Source organism: Aulostomus chinensis, chromosome 24 (genome assembly GCF_037954235.1).
Source record: "Aulostomus chinensis isolate RoL2024-O1b breed Wild chromosome 24, RoL_Achi_v1.0, whole genome shotgun sequence".
Taxonomy (NCBI): domain Eukaryota; kingdom Metazoa; phylum Chordata; class Actinopteri; order Syngnathiformes; family Aulostomidae; genus Aulostomus; species Aulostomus chinensis.
This window is the reverse complement of record NC_141343.1, coordinates 810,724-838,548: the sequence shown is the minus strand read 5'-3', so window position 1 is coordinate 838,548 and position 27,825 is coordinate 810,724. Positions and strand designations below refer to the sequence as shown.

General features: G+C 41.6%; 1 protein-coding gene across 4 annotated transcripts; it reads right to left on the bottom strand.

The window, feature by feature from the left end:
• Positions 1 to 4,445: 4,445 nt before the first annotated feature.
• Positions 4,446 to 27,708, bottom strand: gal3st4 (galactose-3-O-sulfotransferase 4). 4 transcript variants are annotated; one of them, XM_086197764.1, is made up of 4 exons: positions 27,450 to 27,708; positions 9,913 to 10,029; positions 9,429 to 9,729; positions 4,446 to 7,677 (listed from the first exon to the last, which is right to left on the bottom strand). In XM_086197764.1, exons 2-4 carry the CDS (start codon positions 10,026 to 10,028, stop codon positions 6,562 to 6,564), a joined length of 1,533 nt encoding a protein of 510 aa, XP_086053890.1. In that variant the 5' UTR covers position 10,029; positions 27,450 to 27,708; the 3' UTR covers positions 4,446 to 6,561. The 4 variants fall into 4 exon arrangements, with proteins under 4 accessions (XP_086053890.1, XP_086053891.1, XP_086053889.1 ...); XM_086197765.1 differs by having other exon boundaries at positions 9,429 to 9,726; XM_086197763.1 differs by lacking the exon at positions 27,450 to 27,708 and adding an exon at positions 12,794 to 13,125 and having other exon boundaries at positions 9,429 to 9,726.
• Positions 27,709 to 27,825: the final 117 nt, after the last annotated feature.

The following is a 27,825-nucleotide window of genomic DNA, read 5'->3' as shown; positions in this document are numbered from 1 at the left end:
CAGCATTTAACACTAGAAACAAAATCTTCAATATTCATTACATATATTTTGTAACATTGTATGTTATGAGTCATTGAGTGGCATCCATCAGTCTTTCAGCCCTGACTGATTTGGAGGAGTGTTTTCAAATTCAAGGCTTTCCCCATCAACATTCACCGCATAATTCCGTAACACAGACACAGACACACTCTCTTCAACTCATCACTGCTGAATTCAAAAGAGAGGGAACCATCTGAAATATTGAATACAGCCCTGGTTCAGATACATAACCCCTCCTCAGGTATCCTATGTTAGTGCTTCTACTGTTCATTAAGCAGTGAGGGTATCCCGGTCTGCCTGTTAACCCCTACTTCCAACAAATATGCTGGATTCATTTATTTTTTTAAATTTTATTTTACAATTACACCTTAAAAGTCTGCATTTCCGGTGGTGGTGGTGGGGTTAAAGATTAGGGGACTGGACAGAAAAGCTTACAAGCTGTGCAACATGGACCTTATCTCCTCCTTGTGGCTCTGGATGGAAACAGGCCATTTTTGTACGGATCACTCAGATAAGCCCAACCAATACTTTGAAATTTTACTCCAGCAGCATTTTGGCTGATTAGTCAGGATAGCACAAAATTGCCAAGATTCAGTATTTGTCCATTAGAGAGCACTTTTTTGCTCGTGTTACATACCATTAAGGGGCAGCACCAGACAAAATGGGTTGTCCATCTTTAAATAGTTCAAAACAAGGAAATGCTAACTTCCTTAGCATGAGCTAGAGTCTCTTTACATTCCCTCACTAAGTTTTGGGACACAAGTTTCCTAATTATTTCTCATTTCAACCACATAGAATGCAGCAGTGAAAGTAAAATCTCCACAGAGCAGTTGATTATCTGTCATGATGTCAAAAACGTCCAACGTTGAGTCCCCTCAAGGGTCCTTGCTCATCTAAAAGCCTGGAGTTTATAATCTTAACATAGGGGGAACAAATGTCCTCTTTTGCCCAGACGTCTCCACTTTTTACAGTCTGTCCGGGGCATCCGGGGATGTTTTATAAATTCATGAAAATGTCCGGTTTTCATTGTTTTTCCACGGGACCAATTAGCGTGTGTTGAAATTGACTGACACTTTCCATCAGTCTGTCCATGAACCAACTCACCGTCACAACCACACCCTTGACCTTGTCCTAACATATGGAATTGAAGTTGAACATCTAGTTGTATTTCCACAGAACGCGCTTTTATCAGACCATCAATGAATCCCTTTTGAATTTGCACTAATCAACTACACTCCACTCAGGAAAACGGTGGTTTCCAGATGTTTGTCTGATCAGGCTGTAGCAAGATTTAAGGAAGCGATTCCAGTGGTGCTAAATTCAGTGTCATGTCCCATTGTTACAGAGGACACTGTTGTCAACCTTAGTCCCTCCCAAATTGATCATTTTATCGAAAGTGCAACAGGCACCTTAAGATCAACTTTGGACTCAATTGCCCCATTAAAAAAGAAATCTATAAATCCAAGGAAACAAGCACCTTGGTACAATTCAGAAACCTGACAGCTTAAACAAAAAACCCAGAAGTTAGAGAGAAGATGGCACTGCTCCAAACTGGAGGAGTCTCACATCATCTGGCAAGACAGCCTTAAAAGTTATAAGAAAGCCCTTCATATAGCGAGAGCAGCCGACTACTCAGCACTAATAGAGGAACACAAGAACAACCCCAGGTTCCTCTTCAGTACTGGAGCCAGACTGACAGAGAGCCACAGCTCTACTAAACCAAGCATTCCTGTTTCCCTGGGCAGCAAAGATGTCATGGACTTCTTTAATGACAAAATTGTCCTTCTTAGAGAGAAAATTCACCTCCTCCTGCCATCAGCTGACAACGTGGCACCTATAGCCTCAGAAGCCTTAGAGGCTGCTGGAGGACCAGACGTACACTTTGACAGTTTTTCTACCGTTAGCCTTGATGAGCTCAGTACAATCATTTCCTCCTCTAAACCATCCACCTGTCTTCTAGACCCCATCCCAACTAAGCTGCTTAAAGACTCTCTACCCCTCGTTAGAACCTCTCTCTTAGATATGATCAATGTGTCTCTGTTATCTGGTTACGTCCCACAGTCCTTTAAAGTGGCAGTAATTAGACCCCTTCTCAAAAAAGCAACCCTGGATCCAGAAGTTTTGGCCAACTACAGACCAATATCAAATCTTCCTTTTTTCTCTAAAATCTGGAGAAAGCAGTTGCTCAACAGCTGTGTGACTTCTCCATAGCAACAGCCTATTAGAGGAGTTTCAGGGTTCATCATAGCACAGAAACAGCACTAGTCAAAGTTACCAATGACCTCCTACTAGCATCAGATGAGGGACTGGTCTCTGTGCTGGTCTTATTAGATCTTAGTGCAGCTTTTGATACCATTGACCTCCATATCCTCCTACAGAGACTGGAACATGTCATTGGCATTAAAGGAACTGCACTAAACTGGTTCAGGTCATATTTACTAGGTTGATCTCAGTTTGTACTAACTAATGGTAAACCCTCGGAAACCACTGCAGTCAGTTGTGGTGTTCCACAAGGGTCTGTGCTTGGACCAATCCTCTTCACCCTTTATCTGCTTCCTCCAGGTCACATTATTAGGAAACACTCAATTCATTTTCACTGTTATGCTGACGACACAGCTGTACTTATCAATGCATCCACATGAAATAAATCAGCTGACTAAACTGGAGGCCTGTCTGAAGGAGATTAAAATGTGGATGACCCTTAATTTCCTTTTATTAAACTCTTGACAAAACTGAAGTTCTTGTGCTGGGCCCAAAACATCTTAGAAACACCCTATCTAATGAGATAGGTACCCTGGAAGGTATTACCTTGGCTCCCAGCACGACCGTAAGGAACCTAGCAGTTCTCTTTGATCAGGATCTGTCCTTTAATGCCCACATTAAGCAAATCTATAGGACTGCTTTGTTTCATTAACATAACATCACTAAGATCAGACACATCCTGTCTCAAAAGGATGCAGAAAAACTAGTCCATGCCTTTGTCACTTCCAGGCTGGATTACTGCAATTCCCTTCTATCAGGCTGCACCAATAAGTCCCTAAAGACTCTCCAGCTGGTCCAGAACGCTGTTGCCCGCGGGCTGATGAGAACTAGTAGAAGAGACCATGTCTCTCCTGTACTGGCTTCTCTGCATTGGCTCCCTGTCAAATTCAGAATAGAATTCAAAATTCTCCCTCTAACATACAAAGTCCTCAACCATCAGACACCTTCATATTTGTCAGAGCTCCTAGTCCCCTATTATCCAGCTAGAACCCTTCACTCCCAGGATGCAGGGTTACTGGTGGTTCCTAGAGTTTCTAAAAGTAGAATGGGAGCCAGAGCCTTCAGCTATCAGGCTCCCCTCCTGTGGAACCGTCTCCCAGTTTTGTTCTGGGATGCAGACACCCTCTCTACCTTTAAGAGCAGACTTAAGACCTACTTTTTGATCAGGCTTATAGTTGGGCTGCTTAGGCTGGCCCTTAGATATGCTGCTAAAGGCTTAGACTGACGGGGGATCTCCCATGGTGCACTGGGTTTCTCTCGACTCCTCTCTGTCCTCCTATATGTGTCATACATAAATCATACTCATATATGCTACTAACTCGTCTTCTTCTCCGGAGCCTTCGGGCTCCCCTCATCCCAGATCCTGGGTGCTGATGGAGGAGGCTGCAGACCTGAAGAGGCTCAAGCTGCCACCCGTAGCTCCACCTGCTCTCATCCCTGTCTGTCCATCAGTCTCTTCCCTTCTCTCTCTCTTTATCTCTGTCCCACTCTTTCCTTCAACATATCCATCTTCCTCCATTATCTGTCTTTGTCTCTGCCCTGCTATCCTGCTCTCTTTCCCCCCAACCAGTCAAAGCAGAAGGTTGTTGCAAAGCAGAAAGCTGTTGCAGGATGTGCTTGCTGATGGAGAATTGTTGGGTGTAGATTCATTGAAGGACTGTGGTACTGGACCTGCTCTCCGTGTAGTGTCATGAGATAACTTTTGTTGTGATTTGGCGCTATACAAAAAAAATTGACTTGACTTGACAGAATACTACAGTACTGTGTTACTTGTGACGTAGGCCGGGCCGAGTGTCCTCTTTTTTGGAAATCAAAATATGGTCACCCTACTTAATACCAATTAGTGCTGAGACAAATGTAAAGAGACATTTATCAACTGGACTAGGATACAAGCTGATAAAGGTGTTTTAAGTGTTGGTCTGGCTCCAGTTTAGAGCAGAGACATGTTTCAAATTTTTTTCTGTAACACATATAAAGCAAATGGTTGAATGGAACCACTGTTAACGTACACACAACTGTGAAATCTGATCGACAATCTCAAATGAATCTCCAAAGGAAACAGAGGAGTTAGCCATGCAAACACAATGTAGGACATCCAATCCCCCACCCTCACCACCCCGCCCACCCCACCACCTCCGGAGGGCAGTCTGCTGTCAGCTGACACCATGAACTCAGCAGCACAGGGCAGAGAATACTCGCCACTGTTTGCTGCTGTTAGCATCAGCCTGTTAGAGCATATTGAAGAAAGATTTTCTCCTAAACAAACATCGCAGCTTCAAACATTTTAAGTGCACAAACATGCTGCTGTACAGAGAGAAAGACTACACGCTTCAGACGTAACGATGATTCGAACTAAATTAAAATAAGCATGCAGTGGGATGCTGGTGGTAGAATCTCGTCATCGCTCTGGGAGAAGAGTTGGAGGGCAGCATGAACACACCTCTGGAACATGTTTCAACACACACCGGTGCAGAGATAAACATTTCCAAGGCTGTATTCCAAAGATGGACGGAACTTTTAGTTTTCACTTTAAAACTAACACAAGCAGAGTGGGGGACCTGGCAGGCCAGTAGACAAATTTGAGGACAAATAAACTGAATATTTTTGAGTTTGTTTTTGAAACATAAAATGACACATGAGGAGATCATAAGATGATTTATTTTCTCTGTATCGAATATTAACCGACAGCGGGGAGGAAATCTGAGGAGGTATCAACAATCAGGGAAAACAATGACAAGAGATTTAATTTCAGTAAAAGAGGTGGATCTCCATGGCAACAGCTCAACATGGATACTTTCCATCTACTGTAGTGGAAGAAATTAATGTGCCCTAATGGTGATACTCACCAGGGTCCTGCACACTGTTTCATATCAAGTAGCCCAAACCTCCCATCAACCCCCCCTCCCATATTATTAGTTATTCAAGAAGCTGCTCAGGCTAGTGGTTTGTGATGAGGCTCAATACTGGGGCTGAACTAAACATGTTCAAGGGAGAAATAGTAAGTTTACTTCTAAAATGTTCTGACATAACAAGTAGCAGCATACAGACCACATATCTGGCGCTGTATAAATATTCCAAGCACCTCTCATGTAGTACCATATGACACTCATCAGAGAGCAAAGTGTTTTCCAAATTCAGGTGGAATGAAAATACAATAATTTTCTACAGAAGTGCTATGTGAAATATTAAATAATAGTTGAAGTTTGACTTATAATGAATGTCTTTTTAAAGTGAGTTGAGACATTTGTAGCTGCCACCTTGGTTTTGAGAAATAAAGAACTTTGAAACAAGTGAAAGATGAAATTTGTTAGTGAAATGAGCAAGCTAAAACTTGTATAATAGGGGGCAGCAAACTATCAGAAACTTGGGCTGTTTAACTTCATTGTGAGCAACAATGAAATGCTAACTTCCTTAGCATGAGCTAAGGGTAAATCCAATCGATTTCCCCTATAATCCATGGTCACAAGCTTTGATGGAAACTGATAGGATGATCGCTGATATATGCAGCTGGAATGAGTTTCCTCTGTATGGTGACGGACCACTGCCTCCGTGTGCTAAACTCATTATTGGCTCTGGAGCTTGTAAGTTCTGCAACTCCAGGTCTAGGAGTACAAGGGCAGCCTTCAAATAATGGCACAACTCAGCTGTTGACAAATCAGTATGTTTCGTAAGACAAAACGCACCAGCGATAGCCTGACTAGCTGCTTACAGACTGTTTAAAATCCTTTTTAATGTGCAATAGGCAAATTGTTTTCATGAGAGGAATTTTTGAGGGTTCTGAAAATACTTTGCTCTGAGAGTTAAACCCAATGCTATGACAAGAGAGACAAAATGGTGCTGTAAGTACCTTTTACTTTGAGGAGTTTCAAGCATGTGCACTGAGGTCAGTATGACAACTGGAGCTCTGATAGTGTTAATATGTCAGTGGGTATAAAGGCCAGCGTGTCCACTGTCACATTCCTGACAGAACCAGCTAACACTTTGGACTCTACCGTATAAAACCTAAATGTCTGTTGAGACAAAACATACAACCCTTATTTAGCTTGTTACTGCAGCTGTGAAAGTATCCCAGGTGCTCCAAGGTCAAAGTTTAAGTCCATGAGAAATATAGTGAGAGCAGACAGTTAAAAAACAAAAACAAAAAACAAGCAAATGACCAAAAAGTGGAAGTGCAAAGGAGGCTTTTTGTTTTCTCAACTGTAAACCACACTCGGCTCAGTTTTCAGTTTCATTAGTCGAACCTTCATTGGAGACAAGACTTCAAACGATCTCAACCTTCCTTTTTCTGGCCCTCATCAGTCCAGAATCTGTCTGGTTGCTACCCATTAAACGGCTTCCATCCCAGTCTCTCTCCCCATCCTCAACTGTTCTCCCCCCTGGTTCTCCCCCCACCAGCCTCTCTCCTGTCCTGGGTGAGTCTTGTCTTAAAAATGAGCCCCCGGCTGCTAGCATCAGTCCCTGGCTCTTTTGCCCTTGTTGAGCTAGGAGCGGCTGAGCCCGAGGGAACTGTTTCATGTCCAGCAGATCTTTGTACTGGATCTCAGGCCTGATCATCCTCAGACAGGCCGTCCTGGTGGCATTATCCAGCCCTGGCTGCAGCTCATAGCCCAGAATCTTCACTAATCCACTCTGGAAGGGCCTGATGTTTTTATCTCGGATCCGATGGGCCTCCACAGGCTTCCCGCCATCCCTCAAACAAACCCGGGCCAGGTCATCCCGCCTCGTCCTGAGAAGAGCTACCTCCTGTTCCATCTTGGCATGGCCAAACCTGTCGATTTCCTCCCAGAAGGTCCGGTTAAAGGCTTTGTATAAGTACCAATCTAAGGCATTCCACTGACGCAGCTTCTCTCGCTGCTCCTCTGTTAATGAAAGATTGGGCAGCGTTTTGGCTTGCGAGCGGCCGCCTCTCATACTGACACCAGCCACTGCAGCTGCTTTGCCCACCCAGCTCCCGCTCATCACCCCCATGCTGCTTGGTTTCTGCTGCCGAGCGTTGAGGCTGAATGAGACAACAGCATCTAAATTCCAACAGAGGGCATGTCTCAGCAAGATCATGGACTGGTCAAAGAACTCTGACAGCAGAATCAGCTTAAAGGTCCGGCGGATCATGGCCTCACCACGCTGAGCTAGAGCCATTGAGAAATTAGCATTGTGATCCATTCCAAAGTCAAACCAAAGCAGGTTGCGGGCGTAGTGGTTGTTGCGGAGGCGAGGGTCGTAGTATTTTCTGGGGTCATCTGCAAAATCGCCCAAGCCTTTCGCCTTACGGAAAGCAGGCGCTACTTCTTTGTAATAGGCAAAGGAAGATTCTGCCAAAGCAACTGGGTCCCTGACGATTGAGAAGTAGAAGGTATCTGCAGGCATCACCTTCTCCACCTATGAGACAAAAGACCTGCAGTTACAACTGGGCTTTTGAGAAGAAGAGCCTGCATACAAAAGCAAGGCAGCGGGCAACTTTTGTTAGACCCCGTTGATAAAGTTGTTCTTACTCATGAAATGTTATTACACAAGCAATAGCAATATAGCAAATTAGCCCTCTCACAGACAGGAAGTGATGCCCATTGTGTTTGTGCCATTATTATCATCATTACGCGCAATCAGCTAATTAATGATCAACAGAAATGTTTGAACCGCATCAGAATGGTGTTTGGGTAAAAACAACATCTTTTGAAGTAGGAATGCACCTATCACCAAGACCCGCTTCTCCCTTAGTGTACTGCTGCGCACTCAGACAAACAATTGGTTCAATGACCCAAAATCATGGAAGCTGTTAGAGGCGCTAAACAAATTTGGAGACAGCTGAGATGACAATGTGGCCTACTGCATAGTTTACTCCATTAATACATTTGGCTCGGTTGAGGTGAGGTTTGGGAAATGGGATAAAATATCCTTCCTAGTAGGGGGGTGCACTTATCCCATGTGCATGATTTTACTTTTTTTTTTTTCCTTATAAAACAAAATAAAACCAGATGCAAGCTGGAGTTACTAATGCTTAATTGGGCACTCCGAACTCAGGATGGCCGAGCAGTAGCTACAAACTGTGACTGCCTTGGACGCATTCAGGGACAGGTCTTAGTGATAGGTCAGTTGTGGAAAACAGAATGAATCACGGAATTGGCTGAATATGGATATAAAGTGCACACACATCCAAAAACAGTCAAGAGTGGGCACTAGACATAAGTAGAACTAAAAGCAAAAGACTGGGTCTGCACACCAGAACCTGCTCCTTGTAAGGTTTGTGGAACACTGGATGTTCCTGCGACCCAAAATGTCATATGTGTAGATAGACCAGCAATACACTATAAGCAGCAGCGTCTAGTATGCAGACTCTCTAAAAATGAGGTTTTCTCTGCTGTGCCTGAGTAATTCACAGTGACTGTGGGTAGATTTTCCGTTTGGAGTATGAAGCGCCGACGGCAACCTGCCAACTGGCGGGTAAATGTTTGGAGAAAATAGCAACATAATAAATATCAGTAAAACTGCTGGAGTGATCCGAGACTGTCCAATCAGACAAAGGGGCTCCAGCCACAGACTGTCTCCAGGCTCCTGGTTGTCGGGAAACACATCCGTTGTCTGTCATCACTTTCTTCTTTCACTTAAGCATTTATGACAATCACAAAACAAAGTAAAATGTTCCAATCTTTAAAATGTGATAGAATAATAAAATCAAATTCGTATTCGTGTTAATCAGGCTTTTCTCCATTCTTCTGTGTTTTGACTGCTGTTTTTAACCCCCATCATATTACTTTATATGTGACAGTATAGATTTTTTGTGTTTGGGAGGCTGCAGTGGATGTAGTGAATCAGTTCCAGGTTCCAACTTTGTATAAAATACAGCTACAGGCCAACGACCACATTGAGTGCAAAAACTGATCTAAAGACCAGTTCCTATCATAAATGTAGGAAGCAATTCACTACAAGCAAATGATCATCCTGGACATGTTGTATTTTAACAGGCTTCTTCTAATTCATTCACCATTTAAAACCACAATGTTGCTCTGCTGAAGGTAAAAACACAAGGTCACGATGCAAATGGTGACCCGCTTCCTCCCTTTACAAACGTGAGTATCCCACCATCAACTATGAGAAGTGCTTTTATACCCCCCCCCCCCCCTCCCTAAGCTCACCTCTGGCTTGTTAAATCTCATGTGATTGCCCATGATGTGGAACTCAACAGCTCTGGGACCTCTGTAACCTTTGACCCTGTGAGCGTTGAAGGGCAGTGGGTAACCCAGCTGGTAGCCCAGCGGCAGAGCGAAGCGGAGGTCGCGCTCCTCTCCGAAGCGGTACAGCATGTTGAGCACGGTGCTGCTGGCCGTCTTGTGGGTCTTGAGGAACATAATGTGGGTGTGGGGCTGACAGGAGCCCAGAGAGGGCCCCTGGGCATCAGGGGATGAGAAGATGGAGTGAGCAGCTGGTTGGACACTGCTGGAGGACAGATGGAAGAAGAATTTCAGCTCATATTTCCAGAGTGTGTTTACAAGCCTTAAAGCTCCGCTCTTGATCTTTTATATGAATAAAATGATTGTGAGGAATGTTAAACTGACAACCCCCCCGGCACATCTGCTCCACATGCCTTCAAATATGCAACCAGATTCAGAGATCACTTACCTCTTGTTGAAGATGACACCCAGCAGCTGGCCAGCAAAAGCGATGGCCACAAAGAGCAGCAGCGCTTTCCACATCCAAACTGGACCCCAGCGTCCACACACCAGCCATCGCAACATCCTGAGGGGAGGAGGAAGCGGAGAGGGACCGATGGAGTAAACATGAAAGAGAGAGTGTAGAAGGTAAAGCCAAAGTGGGGAAGAATAGAGTGGAGACGGGGCAGTATTGGGTGGGTGGAACAGATGATGTCATGAGGGACCACGCATATTATGTCATGCAACAGAGATGAGGAGGTGGACAGAGTGTGTGCATGAGCATGTGTGATGTGTGTGTATGGGGGAGGGGGTAGAGATAGGAGAGGTTTGGATGAGTCATAAAATAAACATGACTTCATCATCATCATCATCATCATCAAAAAGAGGAAGCAGCCAGCAAAAACAAAGACAACAGGATCCACTGCATCCCCAAAATGAGACACAACAACGGGGGCCAGAGGACGAGACAAGATCGCTGAACATGTGCTGAACATGTAGTCAGCTGGGGATCTACCTCGTTTAGAGGTTTTCATTAGTGATGTCACATCTTCAGGTTTTAATAAACATGGTGGATGATGGGATGAGCCCATGAGATAAGCCACCGGCCAAAATCATTGCATCAGATATTTTTTACATTCTACCCAGGTTACATTGGGTTCTATTCAGTATTTTTACACTGGAGTATAGTTATAACTTATGGTATTCTCTTGGTATTCTTAACACTTTCAGACACTTCCATGATTGAATTTGTCCACAGACACTGTGTGATTAAGCACTCAAGGGGTTGATGAGGATGGTTTTAGAATAGCTGAGCATAGCTTGGCACAAAACAACACACACATAAATATATATATATATATATATATATACACACACATTATATATATATATATATATATATATATATATATATATATATATATATATATATATATATATATATATATATATATATATATATATATATCCATCCATCCATCCATTTTCTACAACTTATCCTGTTAAGGGTCCCGGGGGGGGGGGGGGGTGGCTGGAGTCTATCCCAGCGGCTTTCGGTCCATCGCAGGGCCAACACATATAAACAGACAAAACCATTCACATTCACACCTACAGTCAATTTAGAGTATCAATCAGCCTAGACCCGATTTGCATGTCTTTGGACTGTGGGAGGGAGGCAGAGTACCAGAGAGAACCCACACAGGCACAGGGAGAACATGGAGACTCCACACAGAAAGATCCTGTGCCCGAGCCAGGACTCGAACCCAGAGACTTCTTACTGTGAGGCCACAGTGCTGACCACTGCACCACTGTGCAGCCCGAGGAACAAACCTGTTGTGTAAAAGTGATCAAAGTGCTGAGCGATTGTGGATATTATGGGGTAGTACGGGTAGTACGCCACTGGTATTTTGCACTGAACAGCAAATCCAGTATCAAAACTTCAGTTGTAAAGACAAAGCCCTGTGAACTGCCAGAGTTGTAAACTTTAGAAGGCCATCGTAGAAAGAGTGAAGAAAGAAAGAAAAGAGAGAAAGCTGAAAGAGCAGTAGGGAGGCGAGGGCCGCTCACACCTTCAAAACCAGCGGCAGCGGCCAAATGATTATTTTAAGCACCAGATCAGAATTCCACAATCTGTAGTTTCAATATAAAGCTGTGAGTTATTTGTTTCACGTTGAATATAAAGTTCTTGGAAATGTCAAATTAAAGGTTCATCACTATAAACATATTCATAAAAGAGTTTCTGCTCACTAAAAATGTTTTGGGATTTATTCAATTAATAAATTGATTCTACCCCATTCTTGTGTACTGGAAAAAAATAGTGGTCCCATGACATTGCCTAGTTCAACTGTACCTATTATACTTCACTGGACAATCATGTGACAGGATATAATTTTGTATTTTTCAAATATACAGTTGGGCTCACATTGCTGCTTTCACATCGCAGGATGCAACACACAAACACCCCACCATGCAAGGCAGTTTTAAAAACAATGCAACAGGACTATGTCAAAGTATTTGACCCCCCCCCCCCCACACACAATGATTTGTTGAACAAAACAAAAAGCATTTCATTTTCTTAGCCTTTAAACAGACGTCTGCTGTGTTTGATTGATTTGATAACTACTGACTGGTTAACTTTCCAAATACATGAAAAAGGTCCTGAGTCACATATTTATTAGTTCGTCACTCTTGGAAAAAGTAGGAAAACAAGCTTGCCAGCAAAAACAAATAAACAAACAAAAAAAAAACATTACGTTCCAAAATAGGCCACTCTGGGTGAAAAACATTCTTCTTGCGGCTGCATTTTTTTCCAAAACATTTCTCACCCATGTGCATGAACTCCAAATATGGGAAGACAAGAGAAAATGAGGAGCTGATATCCAGACATGAGAAGCTGACTAACCACATGTTCACACAGGTCCAGGTATTAGTCGGGTCCACCGGGGTTCCTGCTATTACCTGTCACTGTTACATGGATGTTAGCAGCATCTGGACCGCAGAGGCGAGATGTTACATAACCAACCAGAGGTAGATGTGAACAATGCGAGTCAGCCGCCGCCTCCACCCTCCTCCTCCTCTTCTTCCGTCCACTCTCCACACAGACGCCTTTGCTTGTCCCCCAACAAAGCTTTGATTAGCACACAAGCGGTACCAGACGGGAACGGTTCTTGCAGATAAAGAATTGTTCAAAGAAAGGCCTCCCGGACCTCCACCCCTCCACACCCTCCCCGTATCTCCGAAGGATGACCGCCGATAATTCACCAAAATCTCTGCGTCGCAGTGTGGAAATGCACTCGGCTTTTTTTTTTTTTTTTTTTTAAATCCCGGACCGACTAGCTAGCTAACCTTACCTGGCTCTGCGTCTGAGAAGCATAGCTGTATCCCTGCCCCCGGGCCGGTATCGGTGACGGTGTTATTGTGCCGCTGCAGAGAGCTCGGAACATCTCGGAAACTCCAGCTGCAGCTGAGCGGCCGCCGGGACAGAGGAGGCCGAGGAGCAGAGCAGCCCCGTGGACCCACACGGAGCCTGGACGTTACAGAAAGCTGCTGCAGTCTGGAGCCTAATTCTCTCTTTCTGAGCATCGACTGCTTGGACTCTTCTTTTACTTGCAGCCAAGACACACACTCTCTCTCTCTCTCTCTCTCTCTCTCTCTCTCTCTCTCTCTCTCTCTCTTTCAGGCAACCGACATACGAAAAGGCACTTCCGGAGACTTACAAAATAAAAGTATCTGGACGGTTAAGAAGCAGTGCGGATGCGGAGAGAAAATAGAACGGAAAGCACCAATACACAAATTTGAAAAAAGATTTCAATAAAATACGCAAAACAATTTTGTACGGAGCCCTGAAGTGGCCATAGAGAGATTTATTACTTATTTGAAGGAACACGCAAAAAAAAAGAAAAAATTGAGCACATAAGATATAACTTATCAAATTAAAACAAACTAACTAAATAAGGGGAACAATTTTGAATTTTGTGGCCAATAATTAATCAAATTAATGGAATAACACATATCTCACTACCTCAAGTTAAAGAAATATATTTATGACTTGTATTTTTTTTTAAACCTTTCCATGGCCAGTTTGGAGCACTCATAGATATGTGTGTGTTCCAACCCACACTCCAACAGCATGTATGTTACAAAGATCCCAACTTGACGAGATAATTACATTAAACGCATAGATTTTTTTACCTTCAGTGTAGCATATCTGATCTTGTTTTGATCTGTGTGCTCAAATGTCAACAAATATGTGACATTCTTTGGTGTTTATTTGCAGTTTGTTAAATGCATGTGCCTGTTTATCATTTGAGCATCTGTAATACAACTGTGTGAGTTTTTTCTTCATTACTTTCTAAATATTTGGCTTAAAAATGGTGAAAAACAAAGTAACCATCAAGGGTTGTTTTTTTTAAGCTGGCTGAGCTGAGGGAACACAGTTAATTTCACATGAATTGTTAATTAAATTTTATTTTGAGTCTATTGTCTTATCAGGTCTGGTAATGTTGATTTCTGGAGGCAAAATATTAATTTAAAAAAACACAACTTTACAGTTTTTTAATTTGGTCTTAGGGATCACTTGAACCTGTGGTGGCCACGAACGGCAAAAATACCTTTCACAATTTTCTAAAACATTGACGTATTTCATGATATTCATCCTGAAACACCAGATATACATTACATTGTTAAGCAATCTGGACTTGTAAGTCAGATAACACCATTTAATTTGATATGTGAAGCACCTCACCACTGGGTCACACACTGTGATAACCAAGACAATACACCCACCAGTTAACATTCCAGCTATTGTCACAGTACAAGGGTGACATTCCAGTGCAAATGTTAATTACAAAGTGAGCTTATGCACTCCACAGTTTTACACAGGACCTATTATAAGTTCAGAAAACAACTCTCTCTTCACTTTGACACTATGATGCATCGTCAGAACCTACGTTCCTCCTGCAAGTGGACCAGACACAATAAAAACCTTACTGCTGCTAAATTAAACCTGCTATACTTGAATGAAAACTTCAGTGTAATAAACAGATAACCAAATTTATGTTTTGGGTCAATCTGAATCCAGTAATTTAAAAATATCAAAAATGAAAATCATTATAATTTGTGGAAAAGAATTTAAAAAAAGCAAGACTCAACCAATTTTTTTTTTTTTTTTAAAGGGCTCCAGAAAATGGCAATCTCTGCCTGGTTCTGGTTTTGTCAGCGGGATTCCATGATTTCAATGATGGTCAAAAAAAAATTCAGCAACTGATCAAGTCATTCTTTGTGCTGCCCTCAATAACGCGCTTCTTTTCCATCCATCCATTTTCTTCCGCATATTTCTATTAAGAATTGCGGGGGGAGGCTGGAGCCTATCCCAGAGGTGGGGTTCACCCTTGACAGGTCGCCAGTCCATCGCAGGGCCAACACATATAGACAAACAACCATTCACACTCACAGTCACACCTACGGTCAATTTAGAGTATCAATCAGCCTAGTCCACAATCGCATGACTTTGGACTGTGGGAGGAAGCTGGAGTACCAGAGAGAACCCAGGCAGGAACAGGGAGAACATGGAGACTCACACAGAAAGATCCCGTGCCCGAGCCGGAATTCGAACCCGGAACCTTCTTGCTGTGAGGCCACAGTGCTGACCACTGCACCACCGTGCAGCCCACTTCTTTTCTGAGGGGTGAAAGATCAACCACTCTGACCCTGAAAAAAACCTGAGCAGGATTGAATTGTAATACCAGTTTACAAGTTAGCATTGTTAAACGTCCTGTTCCCTCATCTGCAAGTTAATGAGTTTTCAATTAGCGTACAGTTCGCTAAACACCTCTAACCATTGTATTTATGCTTCAAAAATCCTAAAAGTTATTATTGTAAGGGAATATGAGCTTAGGCAAGGCAAGGCAAGGCAAGGCAATTTTATGTGTAGAGCCCTTTTTTAACAAACAGTTTGTCTCAAAGGGCTTCACATGGCATCATAACAACATCCTCTGCCCTTAGACCCTCACATCGACTGAGGAAAAACTCCATAGAAAACCCTTTTAACAGGGAAAAATCTGAGAAACCTCAGGGTGAGCAACAGAGGAGGGATCCCTCACCCAGGACGGACAGACGTGCAGTAGATGTTGTTACAGACAAGAAAACAGTTTACAATACAGAATGTGAGAAACACGGAAATGTTAATAACAGCTGAAGAAGGAAGCTTCTGGTAGGGGAGGCAGGGAGAGCAAGCCAGCTTGATGGGGGACTGGATGGCAGACTGGTTCATGGAAGGGGAGCGCCGGCCGGTGTAACAGTAGGGAATAAGGGGGGGGGGGGCGATGCAGGCGGCGGTTGGGGCTCTGGTGGATCTGTGGAAACACAGAGAGACTGCAAGACACCAAGGCCAAACTACAAAGTGCAACAAGTAGTGGTAGTGACAGTTCCAAAAATGTGCGGGGAGGAGAGGAGGAGAGAGGGGAAGAGGAGAGGAGGAGAGAGGGGGAGAGGAGGGGAGAGGAGGGAAGGGCTCCATGTAACCTGATGTGTCCCCCAGCAGCTTAAGCCTGTAGCAGCATAGCTATCAATGGTTCAGAGCTACCTGAACCAGTCCTAACTGAAGGCTCTGTAATAAAGGAAAGTCTTAAGCCTGGACTTAAACGTAGTTAGAGTGTCTGCCTCTCTGACCCATGAAGAGAGCTGGTTCCACAGTAGAGGAGCCCGGTAACTAAAGGCTGTACCTCCCAGTCTGTTTTTAGAGATACTGGGAATCACTAAAAGACCTGCATTCTGGGAGTGGAGTGCTCTGGTCGGACAGTAGGGACTAATGAGCTCTTTCAAATAGCATGGAGCTTTATCATTGAGAGCCTTGTAAGTCGGCAGAAGGATTTTGAAGTTGATTCTAGATCCTACAGGAAGCCAGTGGAGAGAAGCTTAAGTGGGAGAGATGTGTTCTCTCTTCTTAACTCCCGTCAAAACCCTCACTGCAGCGTTCTGGACCAGCTGGAGACTCTTTAGAGAGTATTTAGGACATCCTGACAATAGAGAGTTGCAGTGGTCCAGCCGAGAAGTGATAAATGCATGCACCAGTTTTTCAGCATCACTCTGGGAAAGGATATTCCTAATCTTAGCGATACTTCGCAGATGGAAGAAGGCGGTCCTCGTCACATGCTTTATGTGGGAGCTGAAGGAAAGGTCCTGGTCAAAAATGACTCCAAGGATCCTTGCAGTTGTACTCAGAGTTAGGGTGATGCCATCTAGAGTAGAGATCCGATTCAAGAGTGTGTCCCTGAGGTGTTTAGGTCCAAAAACGATGACCTCAGTTTTATCTGAATTGAGCATTAAGAAATTAGAGGACATCCAGGATTTAATGTCTTTCAGGCAGTCTTGCAGATGAGTAAGCTGGCTTGTGTCGTCTGGCTCCATCGACAAGTAAAATTGCGTGTCAACTTACAGAAGAGCTTACAGAACAAAACCTGTAAGTCTCAACAAGCTTTTGTTCACCAAAGAGCTGATTTTCTGCAACAATCCCAATGGCTTTTGTCGTGCAAAAACACTTGGAGATGCTTATTTTCTGTACTATTAGCTCCTAGCTCTCAACTGCATTCTTCAAGAGATTGTTTGAAACAATGGCACAGCTCCTTCCCTACAAATATCAGGTTATCAGTTATGAGTAAGTAAGATGTCCCAGCACTGCTTTATATTTCATACATGCTTGTCAGCTATGAGCCAGTCAGGGCTCTTGGGTCAACTAACACATTCTAAGAGTTCATAGTGGAGCTAGTGAGGTAGCTCTAGCATATAGCAGCTTCCAGGTTAAACTGTCACACATCCTAACTACCATTTTATGTTAAAAGCAGATGCAAAACCTACAAATAGCTAGTCATCATAACATTACTAGTCAGGCTAATGTCAAGCATGTGCTGCATTAAGCTTATAATCTTTTACATCAGCATTTCCTCCATTGGCTCCACCTTTTAAAAAAGCCTTCTCTCAACTCAACATTTGCGATTTATCATTGGGCATTAAATTTTGGAATAGAGGTCATTTTAGGTTCCTGCATAAGCATAAACGAACCTCTGCTATCTAACCAGTTTTTACTCAACAGTATAAAATGCACACAATACTAATTAAAAGTTTTAAAAAAAATTTATGCAGTTAAAAAAAAGTGCTTACAGTGTCAAAGAACAGCACATAAACCTGTTAGGTCTCAAGATATGATATGTATCACGATACAATAGTATCATGATATTCCGATATATCATGTGATATTGTAGGCTACAGGAAGAGGTGTGGAGTTTTGCTTGGTGAGTTTGCAATTTGCTTTTCTTCCCTGGCTAATGACAGTGAGGAACTGCATTTTCTTTGTCCAACAAATTTTTTTTATCTAGACTGCAAAGTGCCTCCAAATGTCCACTTGCCAATTTCCAGGTGTTTAAGTTTAACTGCCATATTAGCTCCTAAGTGGCCTAAGTTGTATTGTATTTACAATCAATCTGAATCACAAATTATTATTTGAAAAAAATGATATTAAGATGTGAAATATTGATATTGTATCGGGTGTAAAAAAGTATTGTGCCTTATTGCAATCAATAGTTTTGGCCCAGATGCCAAACAGTCAGACACATTGCTATGGTGGTCAGTGCTTACTGTACATGTATACACACCCACACACACCCACACACACACACTCACACTGTCACAATAACCTCATTATGGGGTATATGACAGACACGCAGTAGTGCACAGTTTGTGTCACATCTCAAATGGCCCACAGCAAGATTGGATACTCAAATGTTTTAAAAAAAATTGCTCGATTTCTTCATATCAGGCTTATACTCTTTGATATGTTTAAGTTTGATAGAAAACACTGAACCCCCAACCCCAAAGGAATCTAGGTTGAAATTTATATCTTGCCAGCTGTAGAGGCGCCTCTGGGAATTTGCTCAGATTTCACAATGACAGATGTTTAAAAAGCTGTAATAGAGAACACTGGATCATATAGGCATTGGTGCTAACTGCCGGTTCAACTTTTGATCTGCTCTCAAATCTCCAAAAACCCCAAATAAATAAAGATCCATCTGATATCAATGATCACAAGTTGTTAGTGTATTTCTCTAATTTTATTTTTTATAACCTAGGTGGACTTTTACTAGTCTAATGTTTAAATCATTTGAAATTGTGTTATTAAACAAGGATGAAATTCTTTCAAACAGGAGTGAAAGACGGAAAGACTAATGGTTCTCTGCTCCAACATGGTGTCACAGTTCCGAAGACGCTTTCATATTTTCCTAGTAACGTTTCATGCTTTTATTCTGAAAGGAACCTGCATGCTGTGCTTTGTTTCACTTGAACTTGACAGCTGGTTTGATGAATCTGATGTCACCATGTGGTGCTGATAGAAAGAAACCAAAAACCTGACTGCCACAGACAATATGACATTTATATTTTCACTTTAATGCTGTGGGATGTCTGATTCCTTTTTGAATGAAGAATGCTCCAATACTCCTTCCTATATTTTGTCTAGGCAATCACATACGCTGTTTGATATGGTTTCAAAAAGTTGGCTTTAATCTTGAAGAGTCATCTATATCGGTGAAAGGCACAATGCAAAAGTTCTTCCTCCTCTGAGTTTATTTGACTTTATTCACGACATTTCAATTTTTTTTTTCAGGAGGCATAAAAAAAACTCTCAGACATTTTCCAAGTATCCTCATTTAAAATACTTTTCATTACAGCAGGAAGTTCTTTTAAAAAAAAATGAAATGAAATGCTTTGGAGTGAAATGACTATAAACTAGGCAATGCTATGGGATGCAACACCTCAGTGATTGATAAGTCAGAATGATGGTGCCGATCCACGTTCCACTCCGTAGCTTGAGTGGATCATGACCCCACGGTGATGTAACATGATACACACGCAGTTCGAAATTACTCTGGAATATATTTGAATTGCATGCATCTGTTTTTCATTTTTGCTCTATTCATAAGAGGAGCTTTATGTTTTACCGCAGCGTCACAACACAACCTTGCAAAAAACTCCAACAACAGTAAAATAAAATCAAGAAAAAGGGAGCTCTGGCAACAGAGTATATTCCAAACTGGACCAGAACTAAAGAAAATTGGATCCATACATCTCGAAACATGCTTTCAACATGTTAAAACATTATGCCTCCGCTATAAAATGATCAATGTGAAGTTAATACCACAGCCAGATGTTTTTAATTCAACAAGTTCAAATGATACATGTTTTAAGGATTACTACAATGGAGGACATATACCCTTAACAGTTAATGTGATTAAAAAAAAAGGAAGGGAGACACTCAATGTGACACCACTTCGTTTCACTTTTGAGTTTTTGTTACATCTTCATATAATTGTCAGATTTTCATTGAAAAGAGGACCCTGGCAAAGTATTAAAGAAGCGTATTCTGTAGTTCATCTTCAGAATGTTGTTGTCATTAGCACGTGCCTTCATTACATTGCCAAGCAGAAGTGCAGTCAGAGACCCCGCACTGCTATTTTTTCCTAACTCCTTTGAAATCTCCTTAACATCTTACAATGACCCCATGACCTTTTCCATCAGAGTCAAGGAAAAGTGACAGGTGATTGGAGGGGCTACATGAACACAGCTTCTGCAAAGTCAGACCCAACCGTTGATCGTCTCCAACTACAATGTCAAATCCAAATACAGGTGCAAAAAAATTCTAAAAAGGCGACAACCCCATGCACGCAGCCCTCCAGTCTGATGTGTTTTAACAGCTGCAGCACAGTCAGATGCCTGACCGACGACAGTAGCGGTGGCGGAGGCAGCAACCTACAGCCTTAGACTGCACATAGCAACTGTGCAGGATTACTCTCTGCAGGCCAAAACATCTAGTGGTGTTCTTGTAAGGTTCTCCCGCTTTCTTACAATGGAAATGTCACTTCACAAATGAGGCATTTTTGAGATTTGACATTTCACTTTAAGTATGTCAGTCATTACCATCACACATTTGGCATATCGACAGCTCACCAGATACAACTTTAAAACACGTCTCCCCTAATAAAAAGGTAATTAATGATTGTGTGTTATTAATGACATTGTAAACACTTCATTAACCATTAATTAACACTTGTAAGTGATTTATAAAACAATTTTCTGTACATCAATGTGGGGTCATGATTTGGCAAGATGAAAGCATGCTATACTACTGCATTTTCATTCAGAGGCAAGATCTGATAGCCTTTTTAGTCTAGAAGGATAAAAACGCGGTAATATACTGTAGCATAGCTTCATATTGCCAAATAGTGACCCTGCATTGATATATGGGAAATTAGCATAGAAGTCATTTAAAATATTTAATTTATGGTTTACAAAGTGTTTACCATGCAATAAATAATGCACCTATACCATAAATTGAGACACTGTATAATTTCTATCACACCAGACTTTACCACACAACCCCTTTCTTACACCCCCTCCTCCCACTGAGGAATAAGTCAAGTCAAGTCAATTTTATTTATATAGCGCCAAATCACAGCAAGTTATCTCATGACACTTTACAAGTAGAGTAAGTCCAGTACCGCACTCCCTCAATGAATTTACACATAATAATTCTCCATGAGCAAGCACATCCTGCAACAGCGGCGACAAAAAAACTTCCTTTTAACAGGCAGGAACGTCGAGCAAGACAGGAAATGATACAAGTATGCTATCTTTGTGTTCAGGTTTGGCTGCATGCACCCAAGCTAACCTTGCACTGCACATGCATGGACATGCAATCATAGTTTTATCTTCCTCCTGATAGCTTCATTGGAAGAGCACAAACACATTGAACAATAAGTAAATAAATAAAAAAACAAAATCATATGAAGTTTACGTAGCAGTGCAGATACCGTCAGCATTTCTGTCTTTCTGTGAGCGTGCATAGAGAAAACACTCTCATGGCAGAGATCTAGTGTTGCGCAAGCTACAGCTTGATACTACTTCACGGTCATGATAAAAGAGATGGGAAGACCGACAACCATATTGTTCTGACACGCTTCATTCTGCTAGTGACTGTTACTCATCAGTTGACTGTTCCAGATGACATTAAAGAATGCAGGTTCAAAGAATTTCTAGGGTGATTTCACATCTCAGACGGTTCAGGTCTTATAATGTGTGAACGTGCAATCTGAGAGTTAGTTTAACCCATTAGTTTAAGAGTTAGTCTGTTTGTAGGTATCCAAAAAGCCAAGAACCTGGCCAACATTAAATTACCTCCAAATAAGGTCTGACTGCTTATTTGGTTCAGCAAAAAAAAAAATCCATGATCCTCTGATACAGCACTCCTAGCTGATTATTTCAGTGAGGTCTGGCTGTGTTGGTTCTGTGGACTGGTCACCATTCCACTCATTTACTCACTAACATTGTTTCTGGGATTGGAAGGATCAGCTATGGTGATAGCAGTGAAGGAGATGAGCCAACAAAGCTTCAGCTCCATTTAAAGTTGACATTTGTTTAACCACAAGGCATCAATGGCCTTGAGAGCAATCTAAGACGGTCTGAGCTCCTCAGAGATCCTTCAAGCTGAAGCCCCTCTATGGACAGCTGCTGGAATAAAGCCTGTCTAGCCTTGTTTTATTGTTTTACTGTATTTAAAAAGAGTCTCTACTTGGGCCAACACACTTTAGGGGAGGAAAACACCAACTCTAAAATTCTTATGTCCTTGTACTGCACAAAATAAGGAGTAATGTACTTATACTCCCTTGGCCTACTCTTCCATCACCCAGGGAAACATACTGATGCACCGCTCTTTCACTTATACAATTTCTTTGTCCAGAGGTGTGTAGATTATCACAGTTATCAGGTAATCTGAAGCATCGTAAAGTCCAGAGGTTCCTCCAGGGTGCAGTCGTCTCTGTACAGTTTCTGCATGTATATACAGAATCTGTAAGCAAGGGAGAAAATGTTGGGACTGGGAGGCTCCTGGTTTCTGTTAAAGTAGCTTTGGCTAATGATGTTTCAACAGGCCTTAGTTGCACCCATGTAAACAGTCTGTTAAAAACACTTTGGTCAAAAGGTACTGTTGGCCATACTGTATGGTTGTAGTCTGACAATTTAACAAAGCTTCTGCAGTGGTTTTAAACTGTTAAAGGAGTGTAAACTGATTATTTTTTAAACAATCTTCTGGTAGTCATTATCTTTCAACTCCATGCAAACATCTAAAGTTGCTGTGCAGACACTAAACAATGAGCAAAAGAGGGAACAAGGAAGTCTTGGATATCTGCTGGCTACACCAGGAACCCTGAACTACCGGCCCTTGTTCCCTTGGTGCACAACCATCACAACTTGCACCAAAATTCAAATGACAGACAGCAGCGATTGGCTATTGGGGCACATTATAGTTGTACAAGGCATATAATGCTTTGCCATGTGTTGCCAAAATTGCTCAACTGTGCATACACGCAATATACAGTACCGTGTGTGATTGGCTGTTGGGCCGCACAAAGTGAGGAATCATAGTTGAGTAAGACTCACGATGACATGTGCAACAAGAGTAGTCAGCCCTTGAGGAACCTCTTCAAACTTTAACATAAAGACCGTTTCTGGCCACTGACTCAGCCCAGTTGCCAGAATAAAATGTTGGCCTTGTATGTTTGTTGTAATTTTTAGATTAAAACATGGTTCAAATCAAGATCTGTGATATGATGTCAAGAAAAACAATTAAGGACCAATCCCTATGTATGGACTCTGTCCATCATCAAATTTACAGGTGTTCCAAAATAATATATTTGATGTCTATGGATTGGCTATGGCAGGTTCATGGTCCAATGAATGAATGGAACATATGGAATATGGGTTGGAACATGGGTTGGCAAAATCATGCCGATAATGTCACTGATGTTGATATTCCTGATCCAATATCGCATCACAGTCGAAGAGCTAAACCTACTGTCCATAATGCAACCACGAGTAGCACTTCCAATATCAGAGGCAACTATCAGAGAAGGTCTCTTCTAAGCTCACCTGAGTTCTAACTGGACTCTCCACAGAGATTTGACCCATTGTAACTATCCTTAAGTCCTATACGAGGATGAAAAGGTACAAAGGGGACAATCAGAATTCATTTGATATTGAAAAAAATAAGTCTAAAAGGTGTCAATTGCCAGATTTAATCAGGTTTTTTTAAAATCTAAATATAGTTGCTAATTCTGGTCCCTATCAACACAAAGTGATCCAACAAGTTCAAGCTGTCCAATCAATACCTGTAGTTTGTGCAGCCGCAGGACAGCTCTGGTTCTAAATTGGGAAGTAAAGCCTCTAATCGGTTCACTGGTGCCTTTGTTAAGGAGCATAGCACCAGCTGCTCCTGAACAGCCTCCTCCCCCAGAGCCTCCCCCTCCTCCACCATAACCCATATGGCCCAGTTGAGACAAAAGCACTGCTGTGTTGCTGCAGGTACCAGTCAGATGATGAAATATGAAGCACAGCTGGTATTCATCTGTGAAAGAGGATGTCACCACAGTACATAGGCAGCAGCAGCAAAAGGAGGTACTAATGATAATATGTGAATCATGTCTGTGTTTTTCTTTTTTTGGACATCAGTGTAATTAATGGCTGAAATATTTTTATCATTCTATATCAGTTAATCTGTAAATCTAATAAAGAATTCATCTAAAATAACCATCCTCTCATCATCACTTAAAAAAAACTGCTTCACTGGCAAGATGAGATGGATGGAACGCCTCCTCCATATTGGCATGAGTCATGTGACCTTGTGAGGAAGATTTCCGACATCTCATAAGCCTGACTCAGACAAATCCCTGCATTTCTATAATCTTAGATATATAGGTATATCCTCAAATCACCCAACCTTACATGTCAGTCTGTCTTACTTTTTCATTATGCACCGTTACTCTTCTTCCTCACCCTCCAGTCATCCTCTAAAAACCAGCACAGTCTTTAATCTCTACTCCACATTTCAGGCCTTCTTGACTCCTTGTTTTGGAACAGGAATTTCCCAAACTTTGGCAGTTCATCACACTCCCACATTTCCACTCCCTGCTCTTCAACTGGAACCAAATGACCAGCTTCCGCTGCAACAGCAACCTCATATCAGTTGTGTTTGTATGAAGAGAGAGAAAGAGAGAGGACAGGAATAGCGTGACCATAAAGACCAGCTGCAGCAGCAACTCACACTGACCTGAAATGAAATGTGGGAACATGAAGTGGTTGAATAACATAAATATGAAAACTGCACTTCTGTTATGTTGCAGCAAGTTGAGTATGAAGTTCAATTTTGAAGATACGGAGCTTAAGAGAAAACAATTTTTATGTGCACAAACAGAATGTTTTATTTTTTATTTTGACAATCTTGTCCTTCCAGTTTAGTTGTTGAGGCCACAGGACATAACTTTCCTCTCAAATCTAGTTATTGTAAAGGCATGGGATATAACTTGTTCTCTCAACTTAGTTATCTAATGATATAGCATGTCCCCTCGAGGATGTGAGCACGAGTAGTACTTTTTAAAGGTCGCTATTAGGTTGTGAATATGCTTGAGTGTTAGTTTACCTGTATCAGGTAGTGAAAAAATGCCTTCTACTATATTTTAGCCAATGTGGCCTGTTTTTGGTATTTGTACTGAACTTTCAGGTGCCATGTAATGCAAGCTGTATTTCTTGCATATGTTTTTCTTGAATTGCTTATCTATTGACCTGTCTATTCTATTTGGCGAAGGGACTCCAGATGAAAATTAGCATTCAGCTAACTCAGGTATATTTAATTTCTGTCAGGAATTGTTGATTAATAGAAATGGTCCCTTTATAAAAAATACAGAATAAGAAAAATTAAATTAGAATCTAGTTATTTGAAATATAACTTGTTCCCTCAATTTAGCTATTTGGAGGCCACAAGATACACCCCAATTATATCTTGTGCCCTATATATATGTGTATATATATATATATATATGTGTGTGTATATATATGTGTGTGTATATATATGTGTATATATATATATATATATATGTATATATATATATATATATATGTGTGTGTATATATATATGTGTGTGTATATATATGTGTATATATATATATATATATATATATATATATATATATATATATATATATATATATATAGGGCACAAGATATAAATTATTCTCTCTATTTGGTTACTTTGAGGGAATTGTGTTAGAACTTGTTCCCTCAATATAACTTGTTCACTCAATTTTGTTACTTTGAGGGAATGCTATACAAATTGTTCTCTCAAGTTTTTTGTGGCCACTAGTTGTAACTTATTCTCTCAATTTATTTATTTGAGGATCAGACATATAACTTTTTGCCTCAATGTATTTATTTTGATGCCTCTTGATATAACTTGTTCTCTCAGTTAAGTGAATTTGAGGGCCAGACATATAACTTGTTGCCTCAATGTATTTATTTTGAGGCCACTAAATATAATGTGTTCCTGAGATATATCTTGTACAAAAGAAAATCCCTTTTGATGTAGTCTCATCCCACTGATAGTCTCGCTACCACTGCTGCACAAGCAAAAACACACACCGTACCCTCACAGTCAACAAGCACATGAAGATGAAGCAAGTTTAAGTATTTCTTGTTTGTGTGTGTGTGTGTGTGTGTGTGTGTGTGTGTGTGTGTGTGTGTGTGCGTGTGCACACGTGTGGGGGAGGGAGTGAACTAAAGATCATCATCATGTCATGTATCATGTGTGTTTATTTTAATATGAGCAAGGAAGGGAGATCTGATCTGATCTGATGTGTTGAATTCATGTTGATATCACAGCGCATCAGGACCTCAGTCACCAACAGGCTTTGCATTTGCAGGTCACCGCTGTCTGCATGTTGTTATTGTTCAATATCTCCTGTACCTGCTCAATTTTCACTATTTTTGGTTCAAGAATTGATGCCCGAGTATGTAATAAGATTACAATTGCTGCTGTGACACTGTTTTGCCAGTCTTGAGACTAATAAAGGATTCTGTAGATTAAAAGTCGGCATGTCTGTCTATAACATGTTGAAAAATATTACATAGCACATTATTTTTTTCTTATTTTGCAACCAACAACTGTCAGAAAATATGACTGGCATTGATTAGAGGAATCGATTAGCTTGGATGTAATACAAAACTGATTCTGAAATGATCACGTCACTGATTATCAAAAAAAAATTTCCTTCTGCTTTATATCAGTTCTTGTGATGAATCAGAGGTACGGAGCTCGGTGGAGGAATGAAAAGAGGCACCATGATTACACATGATGCTCCTATAGCCCCCCCATCACCACCCCTCCTTCTACAGCTAAACAAATAACAAGGACAGCTGTGAAGAAAAAGAGGATTGACTCTGAAATGCAAAATGCACCACATAAACTGAGATGTCAAACTGTCATTTCAATCAATAAAACTTTGCAAAGCATTTTCTTTCTCTCTTTTTTAAGTAAAGAATTGGTTTTCAATCTCATATTTTCTAATAAAAATCTGACTCATTCTGTTTTCCACCACGTTTGTCAAACATATGTTTGATCCGTCCATCAACTGTATACGTGTTTAAAAAGGAGACAATGACAGTAAGCTGCCCAGTCAGGTCAGGTTAATGCTGCAGAGAGGATCAGTCGAACAAGATTACTACCAACTGTTGCTCCTAATGCCTGCACAATAAGCCGACAAGTACTGGGAAATTATTCCTGGCTTTGCAGCAGAACCACTCCACGCGAAGGGGGGGAATATATTCATTTTCAATTTGACAGAAGCGCTTCATATTCTATAACCAGTTCTATCAACTTTATTTAATTCTTTCTTTATGAATAAAAATATATATATATTGTAGGGAGACTTTATGTGCTTTTAATCTGATATGGTGATTTATTATGTGTTCTAATGTGATATTTCGTGTTAAACTATACACACACTTGAGTATGAGCCCATTTTTAGCTGACATGTATATCCGTTGACGGGTTGGTGTGCAGAGAGCAGCGGAATAGTTGCTGTCAGGGTTCAGAGGAAGTTCTCAGACGCGTCTTCACCTTCCAGTCAACTCACCTTGTGCTTCTAAATGGCGTCTACGTGGACAGTCGGACGAGTCTCCCGCTGCCACCGCCCGGTTCCTTCAATCGGACCGGGACCGTTCGTGTGTCTCCACAAGAATTCCAATAGCAGACGTCGGGTAAAGTCAGTAGAAGTCCCCGGCCGGAGCTTCATCTCCCCGACACGCACACACAAACATTGTACCGTGTCCCGCTGGTGACAAAAAACACGACACCCCCTCAGAGGAGCAGCGCGTCGGTCATCTGAGACCCGACTGATCAGGGGCGCAGATCCCTCCCAGCTACCTCCCTCCCACCTCTCCTTTTCTTCTCTCTCTCTCTCCTCCTTCTCTGCTTCTCCTCTTCCCCTCCCTCTCTCCCCCTTCACCCAT